Genomic DNA, 26,877 nt, shown 5'->3' with positions numbered 1-26,877 from the left:
ACATACTCCTTTATCCACTCAGTGAAACGCAACCGACTGGCAGCAAGTAAGGCGGAAGAGCTCGTTTATGTGCATTCAAACTTGCGTCTTCTTACTCATAAACAAAATGAGTACAAGGATGGGAGCACAAAGTTTTGGGATGTAGATCCAAAGTGAACTGATTTGGATTTTTCAGCTGCCACACAATCTTTACTTTCTGGGGAGTCCAATAGCCAATTTGCTGCTAGTGCAAGTGGCAGTGAGGCTGCATGTGGTTCCACTACTCTACCTACATCATCTAATGTCAATGATGATGTTGATCTTGATCTTCCTAGTGACCCATATGATGGTATTGCTGATTATTAGTTGTGTTATTTTATTGTTGAACCAATGAACAATGAATTCGATATCTATCATAACATTCAAATTTTGACAAATGGATATTTCATATTAGATTAGACTTACAGTAAATTTGAAATTTTGTTATATTTATATCATATATGATAGTTCCAAGTTTTGTTTAGCATATGGATGATATGTGGGATTCTAAATTTAATTTTTGTTTCTACTTATTAGACTACATATATGAATATATTTATGATTTTTACTTTTTTTTGTACGGACATACCCAGCCCCCCACCCAAAAAAATTGTCATACTAGCGTACCGTACCCACGTACCCGTACCCGTGCATGTACCTGTACCAGCAACTTAGCTGAAGGGTTTTCCCGCCAAGTGAATGGATAAGATGAATCTTCCAAAATTCAAGAGTGGAAGGTTGGTGAGTTGGCGAGAGAATATTCGAAATCATGACGCACAACTCAAGGCATCAAGAGAAAGTTCCATTTGCATGGCGTGTTGGAAAGGAATGTATGGCACATCATTAAAGCAAATGCCTAAATTGACCTTTGCCAGCTTAGCAACATCTTGGAAGAATTCTATATAAACGCACAAGTACAATTCATTCTCCAAGTGCGAATTTGGAGAAAGAAAGTTGGAGAGAAAGTGCAAGAAGTTAGACTCAAACAATATTTTATTCTTTTCAAGAAGCTTTGTTTGCAGGAAGTACTGAATTATTTCCAAAATGGCCAAAGCAAGCAAGGCGGCAACTATTACCAAGCAAGCACTAGTAAAGGCTGAAATGAAGGGATTCTTTCCAGAATCCAAGATGGTGTCCAAGTGGAAGGAGATCAATGATACAAATTTAGGAACATTCAACATGGTAGCTTTCAAGATCAGGATGTTTGGAACAATAGGACATAGTCCAATCTCCCACTGCTACCAAGATTGTTAGAAGTGGAATTGTTGCGGCAGTTGGTTTTCCCCCTTCTATGCAATGTCCAGACTTGATCATGGAATGTGCAAAACACTATAACCTAAAGAGAAGAGCTATTTTGACAACAAGTGGCAAGCTTTTGGCCAACCTAATGTAATATCCCAGTTATTTTTTTTTGTTTTTAGGCCAATAACAATCATCCACAACAAATAACCTGTTAAGGTTAGAAAGCATAAACTGAAAACTTGCTGAAGATTGCAACCCTTCCACTTTCTGATCACCAAGTGCCCAATGTGGGAAGGTGAGAGCATACGGTGAATAGGGGATTGTTAGATCTCAAACTGCTGAAAGATGAAATGAAATACAATACTGGGTGGCAAGCCAACCCCTTCCGCTTATCCAGTGGGAATGCAAGAAACTTGGCGGTGAACCAGCCAAGAGAAACACACAAGGCACAAATCACTCGACCGCAATATTTTAGCGGGAGGACTCAATTACAAAACAAACTCAACTCAACTGCTTATGCAGCAGGAGGACCATTACAATCAGACATCACTCGACCACTTATGCAGTGGGAGGACTGAATTACAATTTACTTGAAAATAGGCGGCAAGCCAGCCTCTTCCACTTTTCAGTGGGGTGAGATTTACAAGGCAAAATTGGTTAGTAGTACTACTACTTAACCTTACAATAATCAAGATAATGTGAGAAGAGAGTAATGCTGAACATCCAATTAAGAACATGAAATTTCTGCTAACATCAAAAATCTGTAGGCTGGAATTGCAAAACCAACAGCCTGTGGATTCACTAAAACGCTCATAACTCTCTCATTACTCACCCAATTCACCCAAAATCTGTTCTAAACAATTGCTATACCCACCACAATGAGAACAAATCCAAGGAAAGCCATCAAAACACCCATATTTATTTTGCACGCTTCCCAATGCATTAACTAAACCCCGCGCCTAACCTGGGAAGTTCGATTTTCAATATAAAAATCCATTCAAAATAAAATGCTAAAAACTTACAATATGCATTGCCAATGGTAGGAAGGAAGGATGAGCTGATACCCAGAATGATGGAATCGCCTGGCCAAGAGGTGCGAGCAAAATACACTTTTAACAGTCCCACGACCAGCAACCAATAAACACTCCAATCTCAATCAAAACACTCCACAATCTGCAACTCACTCACCAACAACACTGGGAATACATGAACACAGCTAGGTACTATCTTGCAAGTACGAAACTGAGACTTAGCTAGGAAGCCACACTTCGAAGCTCAGATTTTTCAATCACCAATTCGGCAGTATAATGATGCAAATTCATTTCATGCCAAATGAGAAGCCCAATACTCTCATTTATAGATTTTGAGGGCTCAAATTCAAATTCACAATCCCTCCAAATGAACGCCAATTCCAAATGCACAATCCCTCCAAATGAACGCCAATTCCAAATGCACATTCACTTCACATTATTTTGAAATTACATTTCAATTCTCCTTTCTCCAAATCGACCTTCTCATAGGAGCAAATATTCTTTATAAAAATGACAATAAAATCATAATGTGGCATCCAAGGTAGATAAGTAAAATATATTATAAAATTAACTTATTTCTCCATAAGGTGTCCATCTTGCCATATTAATATTTCACTTTATAAAGTATTTTTCCTCAACAATAAATCACCCAATATATAATTAAGGAAATGACTTATATATCAATATAACTTAAGCAACCCCTTTTAAATAAATCGTCCAACCTTTGCCTTAAGTTATAATTTAATTTAAAACACCATTTTTCATCAAATACTGAACCTGCCAAAACAAGCTCCAAGGATATCTGGAAACAAGCTGAGAGAATTGCCCTGCCAGAAATAGTCACTGAACTGAGTTGAGGAACCCTTGCCAAGAATAGCACCAAAAAATGAGGGAAGACCAACTGCTCAAACTAACCTGTCGGAAATAGCCATTTGAACAAGCCTGCTGACATTCTACTAAAAATAGAACTGCTAAAAATAGTACTTACTAAAAATAGCATACTACTAAAAGTAGTAAGTGTTTCCAAAGTGATTTTAACCACATTCTGAGCAATCGTCGTACTTACTAAAAATAGTAAGTCTGGAAAAAGTCACTTGATGCAGATGCATGTCGAACCATCCTGAAGCTCTCTGAAAACCCAAAAGGAATCCAGAATCCAAATTGTCAAACTCCCACATAAAGCCCCACCAAAGAATCCTCCTAGAAAATAGGAAACCCTAATTTCTGCCCCCGACTAACCTATGGGCCTCCGAACTAGGCTAACGGCCAACAGAACTAATCACTGCAGAGAAGGGGACATTACACCTGACTCGAGAGACTATCAGGGGAAGACTTTGGAATTCCCTCTCATCATTTCATGACCTACAGGAACATGAATGGAGCTAAGGCAGTGTACGAGGCAGGTCCTGACAGATGTACAGATATTGTCAACAAGCATTGGTTGTAGAAGCCTAGACCACACATCTCCAAAATGCCTAAGATGCTCACCATTTCCGAATTCAAGCAAGAGTATGTGGACTTGATCATGATGCTAAGCAGAATAATGGGGTGTCCACATGCCATAAATTTCGAGCCATGGATGTTTTTCTACATTGGCGAAGTCATGAATGTCAATGGATTAGTAGACTGGGCTCGGCCAATCAGCCATTATGTTCATAAACAGCTAAAAGATTTTAAGGAGAAAAAGACCCAATCCTTTTATATGAGCTCTTACGTGATTTATTCACTTGCAAGGATGGGTGGCTTCGACGGTTTGCCAGGAAAAGGAGTTATGGGCTTGGACTAGCACAGCTAAAAGTTCATGAATGTTATCCTCAATTGCACCTCTACAACACTAATTCTTTCAAAACTGGCAAATGACACTTTTACCATGTATCTAACCAGACTTATGCAGAATGAGCTCCACACAAGAGTGTCACTAGAAGCCAAGGCTTTAGTACAGAAATTTGGGGCCACAATCCTGCAATTTCCAAAGTTTATATATATCAAGACACAGGGATTCAATTTCCAACCGCATAAATTACCACGGTATCCATCTGACAAGATGGTGTTGCTAGAAATTATGAGACAGTTGACAGTATATGATCAAATTCAAAAGAAGAAAAGGAAGTTGTTTATAGAATTCCCAGTCATCCTCTGTCATGTCCCCTCCTTGATCGTTATATATATCCTAAATGAAGCAATAATTATTATTATTAATATAATAATTATCAACAAATGATTATTTGAAATTTATTTATTTATTAAATATTATTATTTAATTAATATTTATTACTAATAATATTCTTGAAATATTCAAATAAAAATAAATTAATATTATATTATAAACATAATCTATACATTATAAATTATAAACATAATTTACATATTCTTAATTGTAAACAAAAATTATATATTTATGGAAGACAAAGAATTAGTCCGTAATAACAATATAATATAAATAACAATTCACTAAAGATGGAAGTTATGTGTGGCTATTTTTGGAATGACAAAATGTGATTAATACTAAAGGTGGCAAAGATGATATCCAAAGGCAGCGACTATATCCATGAAAGTAAGGAGCGACTTCATTATAAATACAAACAATGATTGACTTTAACAACAAAGATAACAATCAAGCAAATGAACAATGATTGAAGATTAAACATATATGTATTTATATCTTAACCACACTAATGATTAAATACAACAACTACAATGAGTCTATATTAGACATCTTATAAAGTGCGATTTGTTAAAAGAAAAAAAAGGGATGCCATAAAGGTGTGATTAATAAATAGTTTGGGAATAAAAATGCAAACAAAGTATATATTAATAATGAAGGGGACACGATTTAGCGCATGGTGACTATTACGTAGAGATGTCTCTCATTCAAGAGCTGTGTCTTCTTAAGCATATAAAGGAATTAAATATATTTTGAGGGGAGGGCATAGAAGAGGAGATCGAAGAATAAGAGATTATTATCATCTGCAGATCCATATTCATTGACGGGTAGTAAACATCCTTGTTCTTGGTGATGTGCTTAATATGCATGCTTTATATATGAAGCCCGATATTGTTTTAATGCAGAACTTAATAGTAATACTAATATAGACTGCAATATGTATAACAGTCATTCTTAATTTTGTATACAGTGGCAGACCAGATCTGACACATGTCAGATCTGTCTGCTGTTACAGCCACTAAATATAGTTAGTGCTTTTAGGCAGTAGTAGATTTAATAATTTATATAATAGGTTATTAGCTAACACAAAAATTATTGGTAATATTGTTTAATTCATTTACATATTTATGTATATATATATACTCAAATCAGAATAAGGAATAATATAAGGGTTATAAATATAAATATTAATATAATAATAGATATTAATATAATATCTTTTAGAAACTGCTCTGCAGTAATACATAATAATTCATGTATCTAGTATTTAATAAATATGCAAATGATATATAAATGAATCAAAATAAGATTAATTATCTAGTATGGTAAATTAGCAAGTACTTGATAGACTAAAGAAAGATAGAATAGACTTGGCTCTTAATCAAGTTGTTTAAGTCATAAGTACGTTCAAATAGATTAATTATAGGTTAAATAGACCAAACCCTAGTAGGGGACATTACATCCTCGGGGATTATGTGGAAGTGTGCCCAACCTGGCAATAGCTGAGAAAGCAGCAGAGGAATTGGCATTCTATTGCTTGGCATTTTACACCTCCAGATCTTATTATGATCCATATTGTAAAATCAAGAAGGTTGCTGGATTAAAATTTGTGTACAAATTTCACCTAGAAGATTATTGGGCAGGTGCCAAGGATGACCTTGAGGTCAGGGAGAAAATGTTTTCCAGGCTACCCCTTGACACAATCAGGATAGGTGAAATAATGCAAGTGTCGGATCAGGTCAAGGAGGACTCAGACTTAATGCAACCAAAATTCGAAAAGGTGAAAGACCAACCCATTTAACTTCTAGATTGGTCAGAGCCTGAAATTGATGATCTAGACATTTTGGCTAGGCCCGTACTGAAATTCACCAAACATTGGGTTGATCAGCATCTTAGGAGGTTAAAATAAGGAAATGTCCACTTAACTTACCAATTGATGGGGAATTTGGATTCCCACAGTGAAGCTACAAAAGGATCTTCGAAAGCTCAAGTTGAGGGAGAAGTTCGACAGAAAGAGGCTAAGCCTGGTGAAGGAAAGAGTGATCCAAAGAGGCCAAGAACAATAAGGAAAAAAGATACGCAGCCGGAAATGTAGCAGGAAGTCCCACAGGAAGAACCACTACAGAAAAGGGAAAGAGTGGAAGAAACTCGATCACCAGCCAGCTCTTCCAATGTGCGGGAGGTAGAAATGTTTGCACAAGAAAATCCAATGAATCCACCTCAAGGCAACCTTCCTAACACCACTCCAGCACAAGATGTACTCAGTGTCAACGCTTCACATAGGCCCAATCAGCCAAAAGATCAGAGAGAGGAACTTCCTCCCCATCAAGAAGAACCCCACCAAGATAGTTTCATAGAAACAATCCTTGGAGAGATGGAGGAAACATCACAGGAGTACGCACACATGGAAATACAGGATCTACCGACAACTGCTCCAGATTGGTTGAGGGATAAATTGTGGAAGGAACCAGAAAAGGAAACTGATCCAGTACGAGAATTGGAGGAACTCCTGAAGAGGATGGATCAGCCAACAGAGAAGAAGGCTGCCCGGAAATTTTCCAAACTCACGAGGAATGAGTCTGGATCCAGGACTCTACATTTAGTTGAGCCCGTGGCAGATAAAGGTAGAAATGAAATCGCACGCCGAGTGATTATATCGTAAGGGAAATCAATTTGGGGTGCACTTCCATGACGCAAGTTGTGGAGGATTTTGAAGGGTCTTCCTTGGCAATGAGGGAGAAAATGTAAAAACTGAAGGCAAAATGCAAAAGGTTGAAAGGTGAAAATAGGGCCTTGAGAGACTATGTCAAGAGCTTTAAGCATCCGCTCAGGGAAGTTGATCCTTCCTACATTCCTCCTTCCTCTCTTCCTCAAGAGGACGTTGATGAAGCTGAAACAATCAAGAGAATAGCCCAAGATGCTAAAGAATGGGTGGAAGATGTCTTTGTTGTAGCTGGGAAATTCATTGAAGACTTTGCTCATCTTCATTCCAGGCTTGTTACCCTTCTAAATAGATTGGAAGTGGCGGTTGGTCTCTAAGAAGATGTTCATATTTTTACCAAGACCTGACCATTCTACGACTTAGAGCTTTGATGAAAATTCTGAAGCAAACATTGATTGATGGGAAGATAATCTAGGAAAATGAAATTTACCGCTTCCCGCAGTGGTTTTGCGCCGTTTGCTCCGAAAAGGATATCTTTGAACGATTCAGCATGGAGTCTTTAACTTTAAAAGACTCAGTTAGCAAGGTACAGGAAGAGATTATCAGCGCAAATGAGGTATTATTCACAAAGTTGAATGAGAACGGAGTAACGCTGAACTTCCTGAGGTCCTGGTTACATGAATTCTTCTTTGTAGGATCATTTTCCAAGGAACATTATGGAAATGTTTCTTCATTTTCCAACACAATGAAGAAGACGCAGGAAATGATGGTGGAATGGGAGAACTTTTTCTCTAAAAGTGAAGAGGAAATCACCTTGATGGAATACCAGATTGAGAGTGCACCAAGAGTCGTTGTGGGTGAATTGGAAGTCGTCATCTCCAAATTCATCATGTATGCCATTAATGAGCGCGACAACGGTCGTCCATTCTTGGACGAGAACTTTTTGACCAAGTAGTGGTGGTGCACTTATTACAGGAATGTTTTGACCAAGTGGTAGACCGGTCAAAGCATGGTGAATTTATGGAGCATCTTTTGCATGCAGCTGCCATATTTATGATTTTATGACAAATTCCTTTTTTGCATGTTGTCATTGCACAGAATGGTGGACATTTATGAATAGGGAATATTCATTGTATGATGGACAAACTTGATGAAGTGGTGCATTTAATGCACAAATGGATACCATTTCAGGCATATTTGAATTAATTGTATATGGGTTGCATGGGTATTAATTGCTGATTCCCACCTTGTTGCATCTTGTGTGGGGAATTTTTTTGGGAAAACCCTAATTAGGGTCTGCATGTAGCCAGGGCATGAAGCCTATATAAAGGGGTGACCCCCCTCATTTGTAAGAGAGGAGAGATTGTTTTTTGAGATTGTTGTGACAAGATTGTTGAAGTAGCAAACTTAATACATTGTTCGACTTGATGGTGCATTCTTGTTCTATTTTACCAATCTACATTGTCTTGCTCTCTTCATTAGATTAGATTTGCTTTCAAGTCATTAGATGAACTAGATTTGATGAGATTGTTTATGGTGCATAACCCTGCTCATACCTTTGGTTTGTAGCTGATTGTTATCAACTGTGCAAGGTTAGTCTGAGCTTTTCTACGTGGATACTTAACTTCGATCATTGGGTGAATGTTGTTCAAATTGATGGCTTTCATTGGTGATATGAAAAACTATTTCACAACCTTTGAAGATTGCACTACCTCTGTGTAGTTGTCTCCTAGCGGCGAAGCAGAGTGTGGTTTGGGTTTCACCTAAACAATCCCTGTCTCCTTGTTCTTAGGTTGAGATTAGATTAGAATATCATCTCTTAACCCTCTTTACTTTCGGTATTTAAAATCGAAAATCCTAAAAAGAAAAAACAAACGAGCCATTCAAAGCTAAATCATGCATGAGTCAATTCTTTGAAGTTGTACAATTGTCTAAACTTCTCTGAGAATACGTAAGGCCCCTTGGATTACCAGTAAAACACATCAGCTAGCTGAGTCACGTCCACTGCACGAAGGAACCTTGGAGTTAGCCATTTGATCTTATTGCAATCTTAGTATACAGTTTAACTTTGATCAAGAGAGAATGAAGTGGCCATTGGGAACTTTATTCTGTGTTAGACGCTGTCCTAAAAAACACGTCTGCCAATGTGTTGCTGAGGGATGAGGCGCAAGGTGGTGCCTGGACTGTTGTGCAAAGGTAAAGGAAGAAAAGTGAGGCAACTTTCAGCATGAATCTTCACTCCCACTCCAGAAAAGGAGTACATGTCTAGACTTGCTGTTTCTTGGTTATTGAGGGACAATGCTTGGGGGATACCAGCTCATAGGCAAGGGCTTTATGTTGTAATACCTTTGGTCTTTGTTTTACTGAAGCTCGTTAATGAGCAATGATGGCTTATTGCCATGTTCAGATAACATTTTATATATTTTAATGGGTGTAGCCCCTCAGCTGCTATTTATCTACCAAAAAAATAATTAATACATAAGCCAAAAAAGGCCTTAAAAGAACAGCTTAATAAGGTATCACTAATTCACCCACATATAGCCATAATTGGTCCCCAAAACTGATCAAGGTCATCAACCTTGAGAAGGGAACATGACACCATGTGAGTTTTAACTTTTTTTCCATATTCAATAGAGATATTTTGTGTGATTGTTCCTTGATATCTCCATCAAGAAAGCTACAGAAAATAAGAAATATTGTCACTTCACTGTAAATTTTACATTTTTAGTCTATTAGAAATATACCATTTAATAAGAATCAGAACATATTCAAGTTCTTTACCAAATCAATTTATTCTGTATCCAGATTACATTTGCAGGATTCATAAGGAATGACAAGCTCCCAAATAAAATAAAAGTGTCATGGTTATTTGATTCTTTCTAAAGCAGTGCAAAAAATGTTAAGAGTTTTGTTGCTACAAACATACATAATTTTGGAGGAAAAATTAAGTAAAATCTCTCACCTTTCAAAATCATCATTGTATCCATAAAGGTTCTCTCGAGTGAAAAACCCACCCAGATGAAAAGGTTCAATGAATGTCACTGCAATGCCATAAACAGTCCTACAGTCACAAGAAACAAGGCATGTCAAAGAAGAAAATACAGTTACAAAAGAAGAGAATCTGATTGCCAGGAAATAGGGGAGGGAATTTTATTTATGTTGATTAAAACCTTTATCATCCCACTCCCTCTTCTTTATGCTTTCAAGTGGAGGTGAGGGGAAAGTGGCTAGAGATCTTGAACAAAAGAAATCAGCAGTATTAATTCAATCCATGAAAGGAGTTGATCCAATCCTACTACTTGCATGTCATCAATCAAAGATAACTCACCCTGTCCAGATCTTATTTCTGTGCCACTTCCCCCCGAAGTAGGCATTAAATTCAGTTGAGGCTTCTTTAAGACCCTGTACGTGACTCAAATCCATGCATTCATACCTGAAGATAAATCAAAGCATTGTGCTTATCAGTTAGCAATGGACATTTCAGATAATCAAATGGTGAAAGGGCAGATCAGAAGCAACAGTAACAAGCATCCCTCCTAAAACACTAGGCAGTCTTGTTTGAGGTTGAACTATGCATTCATTTTGTTAATACCTTTTTTTAAATTAGAATAGCTATATCTACTCATGCCCTCCCCACTGTAATGATATACCAAAAATTGATAGGTAGCAGCCTATAGATCTATGTTAGACACAGACAAATATAATCAGATACATTTATGGTTGAGGGGCTCTATTGATAAAGTTTGCCTTCTTTTTTGCGTAAGAAAGGAAAGTCCTATAATTCTTCATTCTTCTCAATACACCACACATGTTGAAATAATGAATGCACAAAGTTGATTTTTTATTTTTGGAGTTTTTTAATCCAATAGCTAGATCTACTTATGTTTTACCACTGTAATGATATACAAAAAATAGATAAGTAGTAACCTATAGATCTATGCTGTACACAAACAAATAAAATCAGATGCATTTCTGATTGTGGGGCTAAACTGAAAAAGTTTGCTTTCTTTCTTAGGCAGGAAAGTAGAATCCTATGATCCTTCATTCTTTTCACTACACTACACATGTTGGAATGATGAATGCACAAGGTTCAGAGAATCGGACAGCACACACCTCAATGAGTTTATCCTTGTTTCTATTATTGAATGGGGAAGCTAAATGGGTAGTTGTTACTTAAATTGTAAGTTACTTTTAGACATGATTAATGTATTATTATTACATCATTAATATAAGCAATAAATGCCTATGTACAAGTGTAATCTATTGTTATTATTGATATCTTTTATATTTAGTTAATGGTCGATAATGTAATCTATTGTAAATATTTAGCTTGTTTCTATTTTCGCTTGTTTCTTTTTAGAAACATTGTTTTGTAAATTCTTTAAATGATCTCTCGATCATTTCATGTTAATACATTCAAATTTTTTTACCAATTACTTTTCGTAATATGGTATTAGAGTGTGATAGATACGAAAAATTGTTTTTCTAAAATTTTTAAAGAAATTTGAAAACAATTTTTTTGAAAAAAAATTCCCATCTTTGCTTCTGGGTGGATTTTTTCTTGAAAATCGCAATCTGTGTTCACGTGCCTGCCATTTCTGAGACTCCTTTTCTTGGCTCGAGGGTTTTTGAGTATGTGGTGATTGCGTGTTTTTATTTTCTAGGTGAATTTTTTCTCAGTGGACACTTTTCTGAGAATTTTTTTACAAATCGTGACACTGATTTCTATGTTTTCAGCCTGACATGACATCACTATTCCCTACACACGACAACTTTGGGCTTTCCTGATTTTTTGTGGCCGAAGTTATCTACATTTTTTCACGCGACCTGCATGTTCTTTTGCATGCAACACGATATCTCTGTTTCATCTGCTATTTTCCGTGCCATTCCTAGTGATGCGATTTCGCATCTTTTCTACTAGGATGCGACCTCTTGTTATCTCTCGCGCGTTTTTCCTGCAACCATGACGTGATTTCGTGTCTTGACAGCGGATTTCATCTTCCGGCTTCTCTGCGACCTGCAACCTAGGGTTTTAGACCGGCGGATTTCTATATATTTTCGCCAAGCATTTCTTTTGATTCTTTGTGTTTTGATCCGGCTAGGGTTTTTGAAAAATACTCAGTTTTTTTAATTAGAATAAACTTTCAACTACAGATTCTTTCATGATTTTTTGTGAATTTTTCTAGGTCATCATCAAAATTTTCTGGGTCTGCAAACATCCGTACCTTGGGTTTCGTACCAGCCATACTTCATATTTTTCAAACTTTGTACCTAATTTTGCCTCTATTTTTCCATTGGGATTCGTGCCTCAGATTCCATCTTCAGTTCTATGCCTTTTCATATTTTCTTTTTTTTGCACCTCGAAAAGCGTGCACAATGGCGTCATTTACCAACATCATGTTGGAAGGCAATCAGCGATTCAACGGCAAGAATTATAGCACATGGAAGCAGCGGATGATGACAATTTTTGAATACCATCGCCTTGATGATCTCATTTTGGGAAAAGAGACTCATCCTACCATAGTTGGACAAGACCAGGACAAGTTTGATGAGTGGAATCGAGAAGTAATCATGCTCCTCAAGCTCTCTGTCACAGATGACTAGTTGCCTCAGATTCCCCTCTGGCAAATCAACATCAGATATCTAGAAGCACCTGAAGGAATTGCATGAGACGTCCGACAAGAGCCGAGTGTTCTTCCTGAAGAACCAATTCTTCTCCATCATGATGGATGAACATATGTCCTTATAGGAGCATCTCACGAAGATACAGGGCATTCAAGATCACCTCAAAGCTATTGGTCGAAAAATGGAGGAAGAGGATATGGTAGTCATCACCTTGAAGATTCTGCCAAAATCCTATGAGCACTTCATAGAAACTCTTAACATTACTTCAACGAATGTTGATCTGAAATTTCCAGACTTGTGCACCAAACTTCTGCAATAGGATCATTGGAAACAACAGTTTGGGAGCAGTGCTACTTTGTACTCCTCAGAGCAAGCATTTGCAGCCAAATCCTTTCACAAGGACAAAAGCAAATCCTAGTCATCTCAGCAGAAGGGTTACAGTCAATCTCAAGATGGTTCGAAGAAGAAGGTTAAATGCAACTACTGTCACAAATATGGCCACATGATCAAGGATTGTCGCAATTGGATAGCTTCCGAACAATGGAAGCATGGAGGGTCTCAGCCTAAGGCCAATGTCACAAAGCACTCAAAGCAAAAAGAATCTGCATTCTACGCTTTCGTGGTGAAGTGTCCTACAGATCATGTGAAATCTTTTGCTCAGTTTATAAACTCTGGTGCATTTCGTTATTTCACTCATCCGCGTGATTGGTTCACAGATTTCTCATCTTACTCCGATTTAGTCATTTTTGGAGGAGGTGAAGACTATACTGTTGTCAACAAGGGCAGCGTTCAGATACAGTCTGGTGGGAGGAATCTCATTTTCCTATACGTATACTACGTTCCTAGCATGGAACTGAACCTTCTCTCAATAAGTCAGATTATGTGACACTCTCCCCAGCTTGATGTGATATTCAATTCACACAAGTGTTCGATTGTTGATCGTGCGACACACACTACTGTGGTTGTTGGGATCAAGGATCATGGTCTTTATAGACTTGTGGATACAGGTGATTCTCTTCAGCATGCCTTTGCAGCTAAATTATCTTCTATCAGTAGTCTCTGGCATCAGTAGTACGGTCACCTAAACATTTATTATCTTGCTCAGTTTGTTCGGGAGGATCTTGTTCTTGGTTTACTTGAGATCCAGACTTAGAATCAGCAAGTTTGTAGAGCTTGTCAGGCTGGGAAGCAGCATAGGACAACTTTCAAGGATGGTGACTCATGGCGAGCCTCAAAGGTATTGCAATTGGTCCACACTAATGTATGTGGTCCAATGAATACACCTTTTGTTACTGGGTGTAGGTATTTCGTGCTTTTTGTTGATGATTTCAGTCATAAAATGTGAGTGTATTTTCTTAGACAAAAATCATATGCGTTTATTGTATTTCAGAAGTTTAAGGCCTTAGTAGAAAATGAGTCTGGTTGTTCTACTATCACTCTTAGGTCAGATAATGGGGGGGAGTTTTGTTCTACTGCTTTCTCCAACTTATGTGATACACATGGCATCAAACACTAGTTAACCACACCGTACACTCCTTAGCAAAACGGCTTTGTAGAACGTCGCAACCACACCATCACTGAAATGGCTAGGTCTATGTTGAAACACAAAAATGTTCCTAAGGAATATTGGGCAGAAGCAGTATACACTGCAGCCTATCTCCTTAATCGATTCCCCACACATATTAAGGGGAAGACTCCTGAGGAAGCCTGGACTGGTTGCAAACCCAGGATCAGTCATCTGAGTTTTTTTGGCTCTTTAGCATATGTATGGATTCCAGATGCCAAGTGCTCCAAGTTGGATTCCAAGAGTCAGAAGCTTATGTTTACAAGGTATAGTGACAACCACAAGGCTTACCAGCTGATTGATGTAGACATTGATCGTCTTATTTTCAGTCGTGATGTTGTCTTTGATGAAGAACGGGGACCTTTTCAGCTCTCCTCATTTGAGCAGAATTTTGAGGATCAACCATTGAAGGCTTTTGATTTAGGTGTTTGTCTTCCATTTGGTTCACTTGATGGGAGGGATGATGCGGATACTAAATTTGATGATACACTACCTAAATTTCCTTCGAATGATGCTACCCTTCCACTTGTTCCAAATCCTGTTCCACCTCCAGTTTCAATTATTCCTTCTGCATCTGATGTTGGCAGTTCTACTCTCCGGCCTAAATGGTGGGCTAAGACCATAAGTGATCTTCATCCTCATGAGCTTGCTGAGAGTAGATTTTCCAAAAACAAGAGCAAGCAACAAAATACAATTAACTATGCTCTCATGGCCAACATTCATAGTGTTTTTGAGCCTCATAGATATTCTAAGGCTAAAGGGATTCCTGAGTGGGAAAAGGCTATGGAAGCTGAACACCAAAGTCTTTTAAAGAATAACACTTGGGTCCTCTCTAATCTTCCACCAAGGAAGAAGCCCATTAGCTACAAATGGGTGTATAAAGTACAGTACAAAGTTGACAAAACCCTTGACAAGTACAAATCTTGTCTCATTGCTCAAGGTTTCTCATAGAAGGCATTGACTATGAGGAGACTTTTGCTCCTACAGCCAAGATAAGTACCATTCGGCTTCTCCTTGCCTTAGTAGCTCAGTTTGATTGGAAAGTCCATCAGGTGGATGTTCAGAGTGCATTCCTCAATGGTGTGTTGCAGGAAGAGGTCTACATTGTTGTCCATAATTTTGAATTCATAAAATTGGGTAACCCCTTTAAAAGATTTATCCAAAAGTGAATATTTTACTCTTAGGCACGCTTTTCGAGGTAAAATTCTAAGCTTCTCTCTAAACTGGATTGATCTTCGATTCATCCTTGATCCACGTTTCAAGTTTCATCGCATTCTGAGTTCATTTGCTTTGTCTTTTCTCCAAAATCGGGTTTTGATCTTTGAACTATGAGTGGGAAATTTTCCTTCTTTTGCAAGTAAAAGAGACTTTTGCTTTTAAAAGTAATAGGAACAATTACAAGTGAAATCTTATAAAGATGTGTAACTTACAACTTGTTTCTTTTCCATTCCTGTTATTTGTCTTTTAAGTTGCTTTGTAGGGACTTTTTGATCATATTGCAAGTGAATTTAAAATTACAAGTTTATAAGAACTTGTAAATACCGCTTAAAGTTCCTACTCTTTCCTTTATTTTTCTTTATTTTAAAACTTGTAATCGGAATTTTAAAACCCGATTACAAGTCTTTTAATGATTCTATGTGCTTTTGCTTTTGTGTTTTTGAAACCTGAATTTGGAGGTTTTTTCAATGGTTTTCAAGGAAGAAAATTTTAAATTAAAAACATGTAGTTGGATTTTTATAACCCGACTACATCTTTCCCTATCTTCCTTTTCAAACATTGAAACTTGTATGAAGTTTAAAACATATGCCCATCATTTGAAATCAGACTTTTATAACCCGACTACGCATTTCTATTCCCCATTGTTATCAAACTTGTTGTTCTTAACATAAAATCTGACCCACAGTATTAGCGCATTATGTGAATATCAACAATTTGGGTTTATTGAATCCATTTTGCATTCTTGGTGTTCACTATTCGCTATGTATATGCTCCGCGTTTTGGAGGGTTTTGCCCATGGTTTCCATGTCATGTCCCCTCCTGGATCGTTATATATAAATACAGAGAGAAAGAGAGAGACCCTAAATAATAAATTTATTATTTAGGGTCTCTCTCTTTCTCTCTGTATTTATATATAACGATCCAGGAGGGGACATGATAGTCCGCCCTTCTCAAAATTGCTTGTCCTCGAGCAATTGGCAATTTTCTCAAACTGAGTTATCTCCCAATATGAATAAAAAACACAGAGCATACACATGAAAAACACGAAGCATACACATGGATAATTTCAAACACGAAGCATACACGCATTGTCAGATTCTTCTTATTGACTAGAATGATTCATCTTTACCCTACAAGATGGCAGGATCATCGCTCTTATACCACTATAATGTCCCTACTAGTTAGAGATCACTGTCCTGCAAAACAGATTGTTAGAATACAACATATATATATATATAACTAATTTAACTTGCAATCTAACTTTAAAATACTTAATTACATAATCACAATTCTCATTAATTAAAAAGGATACGAATGCCATACGAAGATATGTCATTAGGCGGCCGTGAGGCTCGCCTTCTTGGAACCCATCTTGGTTCCAAGCCCTCCAGGAAGTCGAAGGTGAATTTGACTCCTGTCTTGAATGTAATTTCTTACATCCAAGCCCTCCAAGAAATCGAAGGTTAATTCGATTCCTGTCTTGGGTGTAATTTCTTACATCCAAGCCCTCTAGGAAATCGAAGGTTAATTCGATTCCTGTCTTGGGTGTAATTTCTTACACCCAAGCCATCCAAGGAGGACCCTATGTCCATTCCTTGCCTTGGGTGATGCACCTCATCACCTCATCACCCAAGTCCTCAGAGGGGACCGGCCAGATCCGTCTCTTCTTGGCGAACTTAGTCAACCAAGCCATACATATGCATATAGGTATTCAGTATATATACTGCCCTAGGGATTATCATAATCCCTTCCTTAGATTAAGGGAGTTTCCTCCCTATAGCCTCCAACATGTGATTACATTTATAATACATTTTTGCATTTTATTATTATTTTCCTATTCCATAATTCACATGTACATATTCCTGATTTAACATGTATTCTCTACACATTCATAAAAATGTTCATTAATCAATATTCACCTTTATTTCTTAACATACATTCCTACTATTCCTGATATGTATTTACTACTTATGTTTATACACATTCCTAAGAATCTTTCATTAACCTATGTATTCAGATGTTCATTATTCATATTTATTAATATATATATTAAACTATTCATTGTATTCTTTAATATATATATTAAATGTTATTATTTATATTTATTTACACCTACATTATGGGACACCTCTTACTTGTCTGCGCCCACAGTCTGGTCTCCAATCTGCAGTTCCCTTCGATCCCTATTTTCCTTAATGCTCGCGTTGTCTTTCCTTTCCCCTCCCCCTTTTGAATCTCTGTGTTCATGCCTTAATATATCTTATAGCTTGAATGGTTTGCACCTCTTCATGAGTGATGAAAGACATATCTCCTCCCAACGTCTCTCTATAACAATTGGTTTGCTATCCAAGGGCTCCTGATTAGTTTCCTTAACATAATCTCTTCTTAATTTCCTTAACATAATCTCTTCTTAAACGTTGTTATCTTAAGGAATAACAATTGGTCTTATAATCGCTGGAATACTTAAATATTCTTTTTGCTAATTACGATAGCTTTATGTAGATTCATTCCTTTATCATTGTTGACATAATCGTTGCTACATCTTTTCTTATAATCATTGCTCATCTGATTCAGATGATCGCTGGTCTTCATATCGATGGCTGGTAATAGTTGTTTAGTTGATATCGTACTTCCACATAAGATATCGATTAATGGATGACTTTCGTAGTCATTACTTACTATTCTTCAGCGCTGCTTTATTTGTGTGATACCATACAAATTATTAATTTATATGGTGGCTTATATTAATCATACGATACGTAACTTCTAATATTACTTATATTTCCATATATTGCTTATTGTGAGGAGACAATCTCTGACACCCTCTATTTGTTGTTTGCTGAAGGCTGGGACTTAAGGGATGAAATTACCTTTAATGTTCCATAATATATTTCGGTGGTGAACAATTACTAATCAATCTAAAACATTGTTTTCAAGCTGGTGTTATGTATCTTTTTATTATTGATGTGTCATCAACTAGACTCTAATATTCGCTGTTTGTATACAGATAGTTAACTTCTCTACTTCGTATTATTGAGATAATACCGTGTCACCCCATCTTCCTATTCTGCTTCGTAGCTTTCATTCTCTCTTTTATACATGTATTGGCAGACAAATCTGATGCATGTCAGATTGGGTCTGCAACTATGTGTTTATTTAATACTTATTTAATAGCAATTAATATTGTTTGTAAATTAATATTATATTTAATAATTTATTATTATTGAGATAAATGGTTATTCCTTATTTAATAATTTATTGCTGATAGAAATAAATGGATGATTAATCGGTGCTAAATAAATGTATTGATATTTAAATTAATTTAATTTATGTCTATTCTTTTGTATTTTAATTTTATTATAATTTATTATTGAATATATAAATCATGTTGATAATGTATAATATTTAAATCATGCTCATAAATAATATTTAATTAATGAATTTTAAATAATCATTCATTAATAATTATTATATTAATTAATAATAATAATTTCTTTATTTAGGGTCTCTCTTTCTCTCCATATTTATATATAACGATCCAGGAGGGGACATGACATTCCGCCGCGTTTGGCATTTCTTGCATTCAATATTGAATGCTAAGTGTTTTGAGCCAAATAGGAGACGTGTTCTTTAGCGTTTTTGGACATTTCAGTGATTGCCCAAGCTGTTCTTCCTGCTATAAACGCTGCGACGTGGAGGCATTGTTGTCTATTTATAAAGCATTTCCGGGCATCTCTTCTCCATTTCTTTTCGCCTAGGGCATTTGATCAAGCAAGGTATGTTATTTCAGTTTTATTTTGATTTCTATTGGTTATTTTTGTTTTTCTTTATGTTCTTGTTTGATCAAACAACTTGATAGATAAATCATGATCTTGCTCAGATTTCAGGTTTTCATATAATCTTTCCAAGTTGTTTTGCCCTTCTAAATACAACTTGTGAATTTGTATGTTTTCCCTCTCTTGCAAAATTTTCCACATTTACTTGAATTCGGGTTTTTGAAATCCAATCACAAGTAACAATTGTAACATTTTTCCTTCCTATTCGGTAAAAAGAGGAAACATTCTCTTTTACAATGTACAAATGTTGAGTTTTCAACTCATATACTTGATTTCGGGTTTTATAAATCTAATTACGACTTCAAGTTTTTCCCTCTATACAAGTTGTCAAGCTGAAAACGTCTTTTTTCATGCTTGCACATGGTCTCACAAGTTTGTCATCATTGGTCAGAATCCTTCTTTCCAACATCTCATTCATGTCAAAATCCCTATTGCCACTATTGCATTCGTTTGTCCCACCTTCACTCGTTTTTATCTTCCATTATGTTTTTCCCATTCTAAGTCTACTCGTAATCGGAATTTTAAGACCCAATTGCAGTTATGCCTTCACATGAGTTTTTCCCCATTTTCACACTTGCAATATGCTTTTCAAGATCCGAAATTGGCCAAAAGCCATATCTTTAAAGCCTTTTGTTCATTCATTACTCCTTCTTTGAGAGCTTTAGAGCTTTTCAAGATCCGAAATTGACCAAAAGCCATATCTTTAAAGCCTTCTGTTCATTCATTACTCCTCCTTTGAGAGCTTTAGAGCTGGGGTTTGAGTTTAAGTTCTTCCCATTTGAAAAAGATAATATGGCTTCTTTCGTAGATCATGTTGTTGCTTTGACACTTCTGGATTTTCATCGCAGCATTACAAATTCTTATTCGATGACAGATTTCTCAGCATCATCTTCCCACAAGAAGATGAAGTACAAGCACGACAAATATCAAAACGAGATTTCATCTTCTCAAGTTTCTTCTTCATTGGAGGAGATTAAAGATATAGAAATCAGACATGTGGACATGTTAGAATTCCTTAAAAGGGTTGAAAAACCCAAGGATCACAATATGCAGCACTTACTGGACAGCCACATCCATCTTGTTTCCTCTTTCCCGGTGGCTGCCCTAGAGCCAGAATTCATTCTTGCTTGTGTTGCTCATTTTGATCGGGAAACCAAAACTATCAAAGATGATGATGGTGATGTTGTTATTCGCCTAGATGTTGAAACCATTGAGAAGATTTTCAAAGTACCTACAGCTTCTATTTATGTAGAAATCTCAAAGGAAAGTGTAGCAAAGTATTATGTACAGAGGGAGAAGGAATGCAAGCATCACATTAATAAATGGATTCATGAACCCAGGAGTTGTCTCACTCGGTGGGCCAAGTTGTTTCTCTGCGATTTCAAGGGAGATTGGTGACACAATTACTCTCTTAAGCAGAATCATGGGTTTGGACTATTCTAACATCTCCAAACCATGGATGTACCAGTTCATTGTGTTCATCAGGCAATCCCAACACATCTTTTGGGGTGAGATTATCAGTGATGCTATGTGTGAACAGCTTGCCAAAGTTCCTACCACTTTGTCCTTATACATGAATTCATACTTGGTACATCACTCAAATATTTTCCTAGTCTTTCTACCAAGGTTGATCGCTCGCTTATACCTATGTGGGAATATTATGATCAGCTGCCTTTGAGACCCAACAGAATCCATTACAAAAGAGTTCAAGATGCTTTCTTTGGCCATTACATGTGTTTATTTGATAAAACACTAAAGAATAGAAGAGTATTTGATACCACATGGGAAAGAGTAAATGAATATGGCTGCTTATTCCTTCAATTCCCAACTTTTACCTATATGAGAGTTGGATGCTACAACGAACAGCCATATATGCTTCCAAGGTACCCAACATACCTCGTACAAATAGCCTTTTCTATGTCCTAGGGTTATAGCCTTCTTGATGGAAGAGTTTTGTGGCCATACTAGAACTTTACCATTCATGAAGGTTATTTTGTACCCATCATCTTCAAGTGCAGATATGGAGATTAAGTTCCTCTTGATGCCAAGAACGAATAGGACTCCAGTGAGATGGAGAGACATGCCTGTCTTTAGCTTAATGGTGCAGGTACCGACGCCTTTCACTGGATGTGCAGAGTCATCACCAATGGTTACTTCTTCATTAGTTTCTTCTAACATGGAATCCAATAATTCTCTATACCCAGTGATGTGTCTTGAAGACCCACTGTCAATGATCCAGGTGTTAGATTTATTCGATACTTGGCTAGAGATGGCAAAGTAGAATACATGCTTCTCGGAGTCATATTCTTCCTTTTTCACTTTTGCAAATGTAGCTTGTTTTTTGATTCTATCCGGACAACTTGCTGCATAGTGTCCATATTGATCACACCTAAAGCACTGAATGTGAGAGTTGTCTTTCTTAGATGACCTTTTCTCATGTCGATTCTTTCTCTTCTTGGAATGTTTCTTCTTTCTTTTCTTGTTGGAGTTGGTATTTAGGACATGGAGATCTTCATCTATGTGCTTTTGCTTGATGCCCCTTCTGCTCTTAACCTATCAAATTTCGGATATTTAGCCCTTGCACTAATGCCTTGGACGAATGTTTCCCATGTACTAGGCAACCCATCTAGAGCAATGAGTGTTAGCTCTTTGCTCTGGATCTCATATCCAAGCGTTGCCAGTTCATCCCTTGGGGCTGATATCCGCATAAAGTATGCATTGATTGACTCTCCTTTGTTCATACTAACATGATTTATTTCCCTTTTTAGAGCCAGGGTTCTACTTGCGTTGTTTATCTCGAATGCACTTTCGAGTGCTTTGAACATATGGTAGGCAGTCTCACATTTTGTTATTATTGGCATAATATGATTTCTCACTCCATCGACAATGATCTTCATGGCTTTTTCATTTCCCTCAATCCATGCCGATTTGTCAGGTTCATTCTCAGGTTCTTAAGATTCAACTTTTACAAATGATTCAACTTTATTCTCTTTTAGAATCATCTTAATTCTGAATTTCCATGCTGAGAAATTGTTGCCTCCTTCAAGTCTATCCTCAAATCTGATAGCGTTAGCCATGGAAATGTGATGTCTATATCCTCGATTTGAACTTCTCAAATTTGAATGCCTTAGGTTCGATCACCTTGGCTTTGATACCATGTAAAAGTATTCAAATTTATGTTCAAAAATTGGAATGTTAAGGATTGTGTCTTTCTTTAATTTCTTAGACAATATTCAATGCTATTAATGTGTGCTCTCTTAGTTACTTCTAATTATGAATTGAAACTTCTTTGGTTGCAGGTGGTTGTAGATAATATTTATTGATTTCGATATCATCTTCAGCACGCTTCACGGCACATATATAGGCATTGCCTTGGGAGATCAAGGCATGCCTTGGCCGGACATGTCTCATGACATGTCCGATCAAGACATGTCTTGATCAAGGGTGGTGCCTCTTCGTAAAGCAAACTAATAACTATCGACGTCAATGCCAATATATAACAAATGCCAATCGGTTTGTGATTTAATGTGGTTTGTTTATCATTGTAACCAATAATAAATCGGTTAGATTCTAATGCAATTTATCATTAACCGATCACTAATCGGTTTATACTTAATGCTATTTCGTGGTAATCGGTGGTAAATGTAACCCGATTATGGATCAGTAAAAGAGCAAAAATATGTTAAGGCGATAACTATTGTACTTATCATATGACAACACTAATTAGTGTTGTCATATGACAACTAGAATAGATATGCAGAACTGATTACAATCACAGTATATAAATGAAATCCCTGCATAGCAAATACGATCATATCTTGATCAATGATAGAAATGTTTATAAAGATGATTATGATGTCTACCATTAGTATGTAGATTTATCGATAGGATAGATGATTGAATGAGAGACTTCATTTATCTCTCATTCAATCATTTATCTTACCAAAGCTACATTGTTTCAACACTTTTGTTACCAATTTTGACAAGTTTATGATGGAATCATCGCATCCTTTGCCTGCTGAACAAGCAATGGTTGTCGTTCAAACAGAAACTTCTCCAAGGGTGACAACTGTAGTTCAAACAGAGCCTATTTCTTCACCGACTCCAGTTGTTTCTGAGATAAATTCAATGGCTTTACCTCCATGGCTCAGCTCCTTCACTCCTAAGAGAAAGAAGCAGAAAATTTCTCCTGATATCTTTGATTTTCAGCAACTTAAAAAGTTTAAACCCAAGGCTGCTAAATGGGCTAAAGCAGTTTCAAGAGTGATAGTAGACAGCGACAGAATGAAAGTTGCAGAAATTGTTGAACCGATTACAGACAAGCCACATGAAGAGATGCAAGCTTCAGATTACAGAATCACAAGGGTGGAACTTGGTAAGAAAACATGTGCAATTGTCATGCATGATGCTCAGCACTCAGTAACTTCATCGGTGCAGAGATATGGTGAACTTTTAGCGAAGAAAGAAAGGTTGAAAGAGGAAAATTTGCAGCTTATCTCAGTGATCCAAAAGATCACTAAATCTTCCAAAGAGAGGATCAATCCTTCAACCTCTTTTGTCTCAAAAGAATCAGTTAGGCAAATTGAACGAGCTGCTCAAAAGGCGCAGGCAATTGATTCTTGGGTAGATCAACTTTCTAATCAATGTGCTCAAGTGGTGAAAGAAACGTTTCAGGTAATGGTTAACCTGAAGATGATCAAGATAAGATTGAACCAGACTTCTCAGACTTTCAAACAAAATTTGGAAAATGTTGAGAGCAACTTAAGAGTTTGGCAAAAGTTTCCACAAGAGAAGCTGGATATGCTGCAAGAAAATGACATTATTCCTACCAAAACAATGTATATAGAATTTGAAGAACTCCGAGAGAACAAATCCCTTGTTTTGAAAGAGCTCATTTAAGAAATTGATGACGCCTCAAAATTGTGCATAGAAATGGTGCAAGATGTTGTTTCTCGTTTCGAGAAACTCTCTTGTAAAATTTTGAGTCAAGATGAGGAGTTGTTGTCTGAAGAAGGAGTTATCTCTGACTTAAGAAGAAAGATTCATCGGGAATGGGAAGTTGAACAGTTTTCAGTCACAACAATTCAGGCTTTGATGAAATACCAAACCTTTCTGAAAGAAACTCAAATTGTTTTAGAGAAACATAGGCTTACAATTCTCAGCTACTGTGATGTTGTTATCAAAACAATTGTTGCTCAGAAAACCCATGAGCCAAATCCTGATGAGTTGTGAAGAACAATCCAGAAGTTTGAAGAATACATGGCTAAGCATGTTGCAACACAAGTGTCTCCCAAAACAATTTTTATTTCAGAATTGTTAAAATTGTAGTTTTCATTTTGACAAGGTTACATGTAAAAACAATTTTGTAATTGCAAGTAAACTCATTACTTGCACTTTTGTAATTACAAGTAAACCAATTACAAGTCAATTTAGAATAGGACTTGTAATTTTGAATAAGTCTTTCTTAGGTGTTGAATAGGTCCAAGTTAGTTGGAATCCTCCCTTCTTTTTCTCAAGCCTTCTCTCCTATAAATACTTGAGGAGGCCTATTGTAAAATCTATCTTTTGAAAGCAAGCTAGTAAACTCTGCCGAAATTTACAGCAAAAAAGACTTTGAGCTTTTGTGTGTAAATTGAACTTGAAAGAAATAGAAGAAAATATTCAAAGATTTAGACTTTGTGCTAAATTTCTTGAGTTTTGTGTTCATTATTGCACTTCTTGCATGTTAATCTTGAGAGCTTAATCAAATTTGCTTTGCAGACTTTGTGCTACAAATACCGGAGACTAATATAAATTAAAGTGAAGTTCTTGTCAAGAGAGGCTGTAAGACTTTGTGTTTACACTTGTTCCTAAAAGAAATTAGAGTAGAAATTGATTTGTGCCAAGGAAGAGCTGTAAGACTTTGAGTTTACACTCGTTCTTGTTGTTTTGTGTTAAAAATTGCAGCATACTTCAAACTTTGAGCTGTTGTTCGCAGCTATTCTCCCTAAAAAAAAGTCCTAAAAAGGTTGATAGGAAGTTAAGGTTAAAAGACTTTGAGTTTTTGGTCTAGTTTCCAGTCCCGGAGGAAGTGAGGGAAGTCTTTGTGCTTTTAGGAAACTTCATTTCCTCTCTCTTGGTTTCATTTTAATTTGTTGTTGTTATTACTTCATAATCATTGCTTATTTTCTGTGAAGAGGAAAGAGCATAATATTTTCTGAAAGAAGAGAAAAGGTTGTTGTCCCATCCATTTTAGAGTAAAGTAGTGTTAGAAAAGGTGGAGCCTTCCCTAAATTAGGAGAGTTTATGCTCACGTGTTGTGGTTGAAACCACAATTTTGCACATCCTCACGAGTGTACAAATTTTTCAAACAACATACATGACGCAGCCTCCAAGGTTTAAAGTTGCTGGAAAAGAACATCAGGTGTGCAAACTAGTGAAAGCACTCTATGGCCTGACAAGATTGACAAGTACCTCACAAGATAATGGCTTTCAAAGGAGTCTATTTGATTCGAATTTGTATGTCAAAAACACTAGTGATGATATTCTTATTCTTGTTGTCTATATTGATGACCTCATTATCACTGGTAGTTCAGCAACTTTGATCAATCAGATCAAACAGAATTTGTGTCAATGTTTGGACATGACAGATTTGGGACTTCTCCAATATTGCTTGAGTTTTGAAGTTTGGCAGACTGAGGGTAGTATATTCATATCTCAGTCCAAGTATGCTCGCAGTTTGCTAGACAAGTTTCGGATGCAAGACTGCAAACCTGCATCCACACCTATGGAGAAAGGGCTGAAGCTGACAACCAAATCGGACTCACCTATGGTGAACGAATCAACATTCAGGCAACTGGTGGGTAGTCTCATCTACATTACTGCTACTAGGTCAGATCTTAGTTTTGCAGTGAGCTACATTTCATGCTTCATGACAGCTCCAAAGGTTGATCGTTGGGTAGTAGCGAAGCATGTGCTATGTTATGTGAAGAGCACTTCTAATTTTGGACTCCATGATCCTAGACTCGGATTGGGCAGGTTTGGTTGATGACAGAAAATCAACTTCTAGGTATATTTCCAGTTTGGGATCTAGTGCAGTCACATGGACTAGCAAGAAGCAACAAGTGGTGGCTCTTTCCTCGAAAGAAGTTGAGTATCAAGGAACACTTAAGGCAGCTTGTGAGGCAGTTTGGCATCGATCGATGCTTTCAGACATGCAAATGTCCCAAGCAGGTCCTACTCCCCTTTACTGTGACTATTAGAGGGTGCTCAAATTGGCCAGGAATCCGGTCTTGCACGAGAGAACCAAACATATTGAACTTCATTGTCATTTCATTCAAGAGCTGGTTGAAGATGGATTAGTTCAGTTGCTGTATGTTCCGACGGCGGATCTAACAGCAGATATCCTCACCAAGTCTCTGAGCCCAGACAAGTTTGTGAAATTTAGGGAGCAACTTGGTGTAGTTGATAGATTGACCATTAAGGGAGGGTATTAGAATAATATCTTTTATATTTAGTTAATGGTCAATTATGTAATC

At 36.8% G+C, this 26,877-nt stretch overlaps 1 protein-coding gene across 2 annotated transcripts in view; it reads right to left on the bottom strand.

Annotated features, from left to right (window-relative positions):
* LOC131040517 (probable starch synthase 4, chloroplastic/amyloplastic) overlaps nucleotides 1–26,877 on the bottom strand; it is a 224,678-nt gene that overhangs the window by 99,386 nt on the left and 98,415 nt on the right. For both annotated transcript variants that reach the window (XM_057973461.2, XM_057973462.2), the window contains exons 8-9: nucleotides 10,446–10,550; nucleotides 10,080–10,178 (exon numbers count right to left, since the gene is read on the bottom strand). In XM_057973461.2, coding sequence (XP_057829444.1) covers nucleotides 10,080–10,178; nucleotides 10,446–10,550 — 204 coding nt within the window. The remainder of the gene's footprint in view (nucleotides 1–10,079; nucleotides 10,179–10,445; nucleotides 10,551–26,877) is intronic.

This window comes from Cryptomeria japonica, chromosome 6 (genome assembly GCF_030272615.1).
Source record: "Cryptomeria japonica chromosome 6, Sugi_1.0, whole genome shotgun sequence".
Lineage (NCBI taxonomy): Eukaryota > Viridiplantae > Streptophyta > Pinopsida > Cupressales > Cupressaceae > Cryptomeria > Cryptomeria japonica.
The sequence above is the reverse complement of the archived record's forward strand: the minus strand, read 5'-3'. Positions and strand labels throughout refer to the sequence as shown.